General features: G+C 48.0%; 1 protein-coding gene across 1 annotated transcript in view; it reads left to right on the forward strand.

The window, feature by feature from the left end:
- Positions 1-5,870, forward strand: part of smyd3 (SET and MYND domain containing 3) — a 336,157-nt gene extending 330,287 nt beyond the window's left edge. Inside the window, exons 11-12 of the mRNA XM_062523826.1 lie at positions 2,876-2,984; positions 5,367-5,870. Coding sequence (XP_062379810.1) covers positions 2,876-2,984; positions 5,367-5,468 — 211 coding nt within the window. The 3' untranslated portion in view covers positions 5,469-5,870. The remainder of the gene's footprint in view (positions 1-2,875; positions 2,985-5,366) is intronic.
- Positions 5,871-10,000: the final 4,130 nt, after the last annotated feature.

Consider the following 10,000-nt stretch of genomic DNA (forward strand, 5'->3'; position numbering starts at 1 on the left):
CACACAACTCTCTCGCACACACACGCACACACACACACACACACACGACAGGAGACACAGGGGAAACAGACACTTTGTGAAGTGGCAAATTTGCCACTTTCTTCTCGGAATATTGCCCCCCCTGACAACAGGTTGCAATAATGTTCATTTCATTGTTCTAATATTTTTAATGCTGCACTGCACTTTTGTCTATGTTTATTTTTTACGTTCATAAAAGAGGACAGGGCAGGCACTCCCAAATCAAATATCCATTTGAAACTACACATAATACTACCTCACCAATTATTTTGAGAAGATTTTCAGAATTGTTCACTACTTTTTTGAGGGTGTATAACAGTTAAGTATTTTCTTTAAATGTGTGAAGAACAGTGAGTTTATTAAATAAATAACTACACATTACTTTATGCTGCACTGCACTATGGATAACATTGCCTGTTTATGACAGAAGGCAATGATGGTGTTCTTTTCTTTTAATACATTTTTGTGATTCTGCTTCATCTGTGTCAGGCTATGCATTTAATATTTTCTCTGCAAGTGTAAGTAGAAGCACATTGTTGATTTGAAATAGAAAAGGCAAATATAGCCTCCTGTATGCTAGAGCCAAGATAATATTGATATATTGAAACCGAACCGTTACCGTGGCCCAAAAACCGTGATACAAACCGAACCGTGGCAAAACTGTACCGTTGCATCCCTAGCCTACAGTATTATTTTAAGAGTCCTGTTTGAGCGCTTCTTGAAGCCGTCAGACCGTGAGTGCATCCTGCCCTGTGGCTGTGCTTTCCTTCTGCGCTCTGTGTGTGTGTGTGTGTGTGTGTGTGTGTGTGTGTGTGTGTGTGTGTGTGTGTGTGTGTGTGTTTGTGCGTGTGTGTGTGTGTGTGAATCCCTACATCCCTGCCTATGTGTCTGTCTGGACACAAGCTTTTAAGGCTTCGTTACGAGTAAGCAGGACGCGCACGGTGAGGGTCTCGTCAGGGCAGTTGACAGTGTTTGATTGCCCCAGCGCTACATTCTCTTACCCCAGGAAGTGAGTGCTGCCGACAGGAGGGTTTCAGGTCTCTAGAGACGGTGTTGTTAATGTTGGACATTTTAACACTTTAACACTTTAACACTTTACTGCTTTACTGCTTTACTGCTTTACTGCCCCTTCCCTTCTGAGGGGGCGGTGAGATAATGGGGCAAAGAATGGAAGAGTGGTTTCATACAAATATGTGTGTGTGTGTGTGTGTGTGTGTGTGTGTCTGTGTGTGTGTGTCTGTGTGTCTGTGTGTCTGTGTGTCTGTGTGTGTGTGTGTGTGTGTGTGTGTGTGTGTGTGTGTGTGTGTGTGTGTGTGTGTGTGTGTGACTTCATGTCATTGTCAGTGAGTCAGGGTGTGCAGACATGGGTTGGCACTATTTAATGTCTAAAACCACAGGGGTCTTGTCATGACGCAAATGCTTTTCTACAAGCCTTCTGTGTGTGTGTGTGTGTGTGTGTGTGTGTGTGTGTATGTTATATATATATCTCCCCTGACCTTCCTCTCTCTACCTTCGCTAACAGTCGTGCCCGCTACTGTAATCTCTCTCATATCCTCCTCCTGTCTGTGCGTTGCGGTGTTGGAGTTGGACCGCCGCCCAGTCGTGTTACTCACGTCGTCTGAGAGACTGTGAGACACTCTCCGCGCTGGATACGCGTTCATGCGCGTCTGTATCCGATGATTTGCTCGGGAGCGGGGAACGCTCCCAATCGTTTGCTTTAGCGTCCGCAGTAGTCTTCCTCCAGCCTGTTCCAGCGCTGCGTTTCCCTTAATATAAATGGGTAAATGCGCTAACGTGCTAATCTGCTGTTTGCATGTGCGTTAGCGCCACTTAATTAGAGTCAATTTCCCTCTCGTGCCAAGTGATGGAGATCGCCAGCCAGACGGACTATATTTCAGAGCAGTAAAGCCTGGAGAGAGTATCCAGGCAACAGTGGCTACAGGGGGATCTCAGGAGGGGACCGTGCCAGCGCGAGGCTGTGGTATCACACGTGCACGCTCCCACGTGCACTCTCCCATGTCTGACCCAACACACTCCTTTACCACAGACCCCACGAAGAATATCTAACAATGCTTGCACAAACACTGGCCCAACATATACTTGCAAACCCAACAGTTGGGTTAGTGTGCCCCATCAGTCTTTTTGCTAGTGATCATGGGGGTGGTAAAGATATACCCACACAGTCCACAGGTAATCATAGCCGTGGGTATATTCAGAGCGGTAGAGAAAGCAGGGTGGTGACAGTCCCATAGGAGACCATGGGGAAAAAAATGGCACCGCTTTCCCATTCCAGTTTCCAAGTTATGGGAGTTTTAGAACTTCAAACGGCCTTTCTCTTGGTCAGTAGTCAATGAGCTAATTGATTACACCCTCCAGCATCCAGAAATACACCCCAATCTCCTGCGATTCAGCCATTCAGCACAGGCTTTTTGGAACTTTTGATCATGTAGCGGCGGTATCAAAGAGTGTCGCAACTCTCTTTCCATGGCTCTGGGTATATCCTTACCACCCCCACTCTCACCTGTGCCATATTGTTTAATTGATAGTTTGGTAGGAAAGTGTGCAAGCACCTTAATGGAGAAATATCAGACTGCATTATGTCTATGTCTGTTTTGTACATTCAGAATCTGTTTATTTGCTAGTAGTTACTAGTAAATATACAGATTTTTACAGATAGTTACTTTGTCTCCTTCATTCTCCTCAAATCTACAATATTCTAGCCCCCAGTGAATGCCTTTGTCTCTCTTTCAGACTCTTTGAGCTCAAGTCGCACCAAGAAACACTATTATCAGTGTGTGTGTGTGTGTGTGTGTGAGTCTTTCGTGACTGAGTGTGTGTTTTTGTTTGTCTCTTTCAGACTCTACTACACTGACCCGCACCCGGCATGCGGCATCCAGCTGATGAGGGTGGGCAAACTACAGCACCTCCTGGGCAGAGTGGAGGAAGCATCGGAGTCCTTCCGACAGGTGAGCTCTTTACCTGGGCGAGGTGTAGGGGGTGGTCAGACAAGTGAGGTTTTACCTGGAAGAGGCACTGCAGTCCTTCCGACAGGTGAGCTCTTTACCTGGGCGAGGTGTAGGGGATGGTCAGACAAGTGAGGTTTTACCTGGAAGAAGCACTGCAGTCCTTCCGACAGGTGAGCTCTTTACCTGGGCGAGGTGTAGGGGGTGGTCAGACAAGTGAGGTTTTACCTTGACGAGGCACTGCAGTCCTTCCGACAGGTGAGCTCTTTACCTGGGCGAGGTGTAGGGGGTGGTCAGACAAGTGAGGTTTTACCTTGACGAGGCACTGCAGTCCTTCCGACAGGTGAGCTCTTTACCTGGACGAGGTGAAGGGGATGGTCAGACAGGTGAGGTCATATCTGAATGAGACACAGGTGTCACTCAGACAGGTGAGCTTTTACCTGGAGGTGGTGTAAGGTACAGTATGATCAGACAGGTGAGTTTTTACCTGGAGGAGGCACAGGAGTCCCTCAGATAGGTGAGCTGAATGAGAATACTTCACCTTGATACAGGTGAGCTATTGACGAGGAGTAAGGGATGGTTAGACAGACCTGCTGTTACCTGGATGAGAACAGGTACAGGTGAGGTTAGGTATTGAGGAGGAGTAAGGGATGGTTAGACAGCTCTTACCTGGATGAGAACGCTTCAGACCTTCAGACAGGTGAGCTATTAGGTTACCTTGGAGAAAGGACACTGGAGTACCTCCGATTGGCGTTTTAAAGTGGAGGAGGCAGAGGAGGTGTTTGGACGGATGCGATTTTACCTGAAGGAGGTGCGGAGCGTGGTCAGAGAGGAGGGTTAGTCGAGGAGACGTTCAGGCAGGTAACGTTAAGGTCATCAGCTGGACGGAGCCGAGGAGCTGCAGGAGATGTCTAGACGGATAACGTTAGGGCCGGGACGTGGGAAGAGGACAGGAGGTGTCGTAGACGTCTAGACAGGTAGGGTAGCTCCCCCCCACACACACACACACACACCACACACATCACACACACCACACACACACACCACACACATCACACACACACACCACACACACACACCACACACATCACACACACACACACACACACACACACACACACACACACCACACACACCACACACACACACCACACACATCACACACACACACACACACACACACACACACACACACACACACACACACACACACACACACACACACACACACTTCCTGCGGCGTGGTGCTAACAGATGAGGACAGGAGCCTAATGAGCCTGCAGGGCGGCCGTGGCCTCTTATGGCTGCTGTCCAGGACTGCACATCTCCACTGATGGCTCTTTATCTCTGGCTGTCTATCTCTCTCTCACACACACACACACACACACACACTCACACACTCTCACACACTCGCTCACTTGCTCACTCACTCACTCACACTTTCACATTCACATACACGCGCACACACACACACACACACAAACACAAATCTCTCTTTCTGTGTGTCTCTCTCTCTCACACACACACACACACACTCACTTACTCACGTACACACACACACACACACACACACACAGCTCTCTTTCTCTCTCCTTCTCCTCTCTCTGACATGGCAAATTAGGCCCGTGGAGATTGGCCTTGAGCTTGGCATCTGACTTTGTGAGGAACTTGGTGAAACTGCGGCGGCGTCTTCAGAGGTTGAAAGTGTTTTCTAAGTGTTTTCTAAGCGCCCCTCCTCTGTTAGCTCCAGCAGCAGGAGAGAGCAGGGCGCTGGGTGAAGGCTTTGTGTAAATGAGCTAATCTTGATATGCTCGACTGTGTGTGGAAAACGGGATGAAGGCCCCTGCGCCGTCGTCGACGCTGTTTGCTCTCGAAGGAAAACGTTCCAAACAAGATTATTCGGCGTCATTTTGAAATGCAAATGCAGCATGAATCCTTCACGCCGGTGTGAGCTGGGCCGGCGCTCTCATTTCCCTTCCCTAACCAAAACACACTCTCTTTCTTCTGTCTTCCCTCTTCATCCCTTCTTTACTTATCTCTTCTCTCTCTCTTTCTCTCTCTCTCTCTCATCCTCTCGCTGTCTATCCATTCCTCTTTGTTCCTCTGCTTCTTTCTCTCTCTCTTGCTTCATCTATCTGCACTCTTCCCTCTCTCTCTCTCCATCCTGCCTCTCTCTCTGTTTGTCACCCTCCCTTTCTTGTCTGTTTTCTTCCCCTCTCTCTCTCCTTCTCCCCCTTTATCTCCTCCTCTCTCCTCCTCTCTCTCCCTCCCTCTTTCTCTCTCTCCCTCTATCCTTTTCCCCTTCCTCCCCCTTTCCCATCTCCTCCCCCCTCTCCTTTTCTCCTCCTCTCTCTCTCCCTCCTCTCTCTCTCCCTCCATCTGCAGGCCTATGATATTCTGAAGGTGACCCACGGGACGGAGCACACGCTGACTAATGAACTGCAGGAGAAGCTGCTGGAATGCCAGGCGGACCTCGGCCGTGACTGAGCCGGAGGTGAGCCGGCGTCTTGACTCAGTACGAGTCAGTGGGGGTGGAGTGGGTATAAACAGCACTGCTCTGTGTGGTGGACACACAACTCCCTCCGCCGCCAGAGACCTCCAGTACACTTTACCAGCTGTGGGAAACACGAAGCTCACAAAGTACTCCTGTGTCTCTGTAGTTCTGTAGTCAGTACTGTACTTACTATTATAGCTAGTTATTAAACAGACTGAGATGAATGCCCACGCTATAGTCTATCTTTTGTATCTCTGTAATTCTGTAGTCAGCCCTAAAATGACTATTATGACTAGTTATTAGACAGACTGATATACTGTATCTTTTGTATCTCTGTAGGTCTATAGTCAGTATTATAATTGGTTGTTAAACAGACTGATATGAAATAAAGCACATTTTCACAACTCCTTTCATGTATTTCCTACACTGTGCTTGACTGTGCTTGTGTGTGTGTGTGTGTGTGTGTGTGTGTGTGTGTGTGTGTGTGTGTCTGTGAGTGTGCTGTGTGTTGGAACATCTATTCTCCTCTCCCTTATCCAATGCTCTGACTCCACTACACTGATCTGACCTATAGTAACCCGTCCCCGCTCCAGTAATAGTGCCTGCTGGATTCCGCCTCTGCTGTTATTAATCCAGAGACGGCAGCAGGCCCTCTCATTTCTCATTCCCTTCCACAACAGGGAGCTTCACCACGGCCGCCCGCCCGCCGCTGGGCTCCAGTCCGCTGATCCCGACCAGGAGGACGCTCCCAGGGGGCATCGCGAGGGGCAATAGATTTTTGTTTTGCCACCTGCCCGTGATGAGAGATGGTGATGGGGGAGGTGGGCGAAGGGGGTCTGACTGGCATAACTAAGCGGAGGTGGTCATTTTCCCCCTCCCTGGTCACATCGCTTCTCCGGCTGCCCGCTGCCAATGCATCATTCCCGAGGGGGGTTCCTTTTCTTCGCTTTAGAAAGAACGAAGGACGAAACGGCTCGGTCGTTTCTGTAAATGCATTCACTGAATGCAAATGGAGGTTTTTCCTGTCTGTCTGTCGTGTGCCGTGTGCTCAGATAATTCATGCCGTTTTGTGGTGTTGATGCCTAGACTGCAGAGGCGCACCGCACCGCACAACACACCATACCGCTGCACAACACTTCACATCGCACCACACAGCACAGCACAGTACCGCACCAAACCACACAACACCCACCACCACACCACCGCACAACACACCACATCGCACCGCACAGCACACCACCGCACCAAACCACACCACACTACACCACAACACTCCACACCACACCACCGCACAACACACCAGATCACACACAGCACAGCACCACACCACACCACACCACACCACCCAACATCGCACAGCAAAGCACCACACAATGCCACTCTACACCGCACCACACCACATCACACCGCACCACACCACATACAGTACATGCCGGAGCCTGAGCTCTGTCTTAGATGCTCCTCGAGTCTGATTGGATTTGCGCCTCATACTCATCGTTACACTTCTGCACACTGATCCCCAGAGGGACGAGAGCCATCCCTGACCTGTTTTCTTTCTGAATATTGAATGTGATTGTAATCGGTGCGATTCCATCACACGGCATCTTTTGTGTCTTTCACGGAACATTTCCCTCTGCCTCTGGTCTCCGTCTCTAGAGGAACGGACTCTCGAATGTGTTGTCCCTATCTGGACACAAAGATGCATTAAAAAAGCAATGCAATTTGTGTTATTTTCAACACGTATTATGTAACAAATTCAAATATTTGGACACAGATGTGTTAAAAATAACGCAAGTTGTGTCGTTTTAAGAGTGTATGCACATGAATACACATGCATACATGGTTAGGTTTCTGGTGATTTACATTTCAGTTACACAACCACAATAACAAAGTGGTTTGATTACAGTGACGCATTTCAAAATACTAGTCTTATTAATCAGTTATGGGAAAGAATTGATCATATCTGATGAAAATACACTCTGCATTGTTTGTGTTGAACTATTCAAGTGTTTTATCAGGCCCCTTTCCACAGGTGTATTAATCAAGCACCATGCAGTCTGCATTCATAATCAATAATTTAATACACTTGTGGAAAGAGACCTGATGAAACCCATGAATTGTTGTGTTAAACCATTGTTGTGTTAAACCACTGAAAATTGGATCTGTTGAGGCGTTAACCAATCAAATAAACTTTTGGAGCCAAGTTTTGGAGTGTAACATGCCCTTCTAATGTCCAAGTTTCTCACCAGCGGTCAGCACCTTTTTAATAGAGTTTTGCTGAATTTTAAAGTTACATTTTTGGGAACATTTTGACAGGTATGGGGGGCTGAACACTGGCCAGAAAATGTAATTACTTAACACCCCTAACAGCACAAACGATTATTTTTACGGCACAAAACGGCATAAACATGGCACAAACGAGTAGCAGTGTTTTTAATAATTTGAATAACATGGGGGGACCAGCTTCACGCAGGTTGTTTTGCTGTGCGTTACTCTCTGTCTGTACACAAGCCATTGTTAGTGTCAAACAAGGTCCGGTCTGGTTCCTGGACACACTAATGTGTAGCTGAGGTCATCAGTGTCCAGTGGGCTTTGTCCAGTCCCCCGTACCAGTCTGTCGCTCCGACCTCCATCCATCTCTCCGGACGTCCTCCAGAAAAGTGTTTTCCTTGTTAAACCGGTTCAACCGTCCAGAGTGGGGGGCCTTAGGAAAACACAGGGGCACACATACACGCACACAAACACACGTGCACACGGACATACACACACACACACACCCTATGCCACCGTCCCAGGGGATTACGTGCACGGACGCACATACAATCACACACACATCCTATGCCACTGGCCCCCCGTGTATTTGTGTGAAAAAGGAAACAGCACTCCAGTCCACACACAACCGTTCCCCTGATAGATAGTATCTGTGTGAAAGCTGTCAGTCAGCTGAAGAGGAGCGGATGAGTCCCCCACGTGCTGTTGTCCGGGAACATCACAAGGCTTCCAGCGCAGCTCGGAGCTCCACAGCCCCCAGCCCAAGCCCCCTGTCCCAATCCCCAGCCCCAGTGCCCGGCCCCCATCCACATCCCAGTCCCCAGTCGTTGGGCTGGTGCCTATCGGCACTGCCATCTCCCCCCTGGATCCACCGCACTCAGCCTCCTTTGTGAGGCCGTCCAAACCGATGACGGCATTCCTTGCGGACGGCGGATGCGACGGGAGATCGTTATCCCGCGCCTCTCTCTCGCTCCCGTGCGCGGACTCTCCAGTCACTTTTGTTTGGGTAGCACGAGCGGGGGAGGATTACGGGAGTTTACACAAGCGCAAACAAGCTCGCCACTCCTCGCCATCGTGGCTTATTATTACCGCCCGGGCGTTTTTTCTTTTCTTTTTTTCACGGATGTAAATGATGACCTTCAATTGTTGTGCGTGCTGGGTGTCCAAGGTCAAGTGAGTTCCATGTTCGGCCGTGCTGACTGGCTCTTTTAAGTCACAGTTAATCTCACGTGCCTATACTGCAGTTTTATTAGTGCTGTTATTATCATCACGATCATCAGTATTAATGATGTTTTATGATCTTATTAACGTGCTTCTTAATTACGTATCATTACACCTGGTCTTAGCCTCGTGTAGATGTTGTAGTAACATGCACTCCTATAAATCCTACTAATCCATTAATTACATACAAAGCTCAGAGAACCTCAGAGCCATCCATCATGTCTGCTGAAATTGGCTGAATGTTCAGTTTTACCTTCTCACCAGAGCAACTCATTTTTACGACTTCAATTGATAATCATCACTGAAGCTTTGCTCATACTTGTCAAATCTCCGCTCTGCATATTTTTAATTTTTTTTGCCCACCATATGTCTTCTTCTTTGACAAAGGTCTTGGCTTTGGACCATTTTCTGTTTTTATGATATTGGAGTGACATAAAAGAATGTTGGTGTACTAAAGATTTACCTTCAGGTGACCTTTTTTCACCTGGCAGGATTGATGTAATCTCTGCCAAAAATGGACGTTTAATCAAAATGCATGGCTGTATTCCAAGAGAATATATTTGTCCCCCCTTTCTTAGCTAAAATCATTCCACTTGATCATGTCTCCACAGTTGCATGCGGTATGATATATATATATATATATATATCAAGATTCTGTAAAATACACACACACACACACACACACACACTGTATTTCCTTAACAGGGTGATGATGAGTGTTGCATCTCCAGTGATCAGACTAAAGAGGTGGGCCACTTCCAAGCAGTCTTTATTTACATACGCCCCAGTGTCATCCTCCAATCCTCATCCCCCATAATCCCTTCTGCCCAGGAGCAATACGCACTGTACTCCGACCCCCACTCTCCCATCTCCCTTTATAGCTTCAGAATGCTTCATGGTCTTTTAAGTCTCTAATGTCGTCTTGCAGGCAGCGCTGCCATCGTCGACTTAAAGGCACCTTAACCTAAACTCATGCCTATAAGACAACGTTTGGGGCCTAAAACAACAAGAAACCTTCAGAAGCTTTGTAGGT

Source organism: Sardina pilchardus, chromosome 20 (genome assembly GCF_963854185.1).
Source record: "Sardina pilchardus chromosome 20, fSarPil1.1, whole genome shotgun sequence".
NCBI lineage: Eukaryota > Metazoa > Chordata > Actinopteri > Clupeiformes > Clupeidae > Sardina > Sardina pilchardus.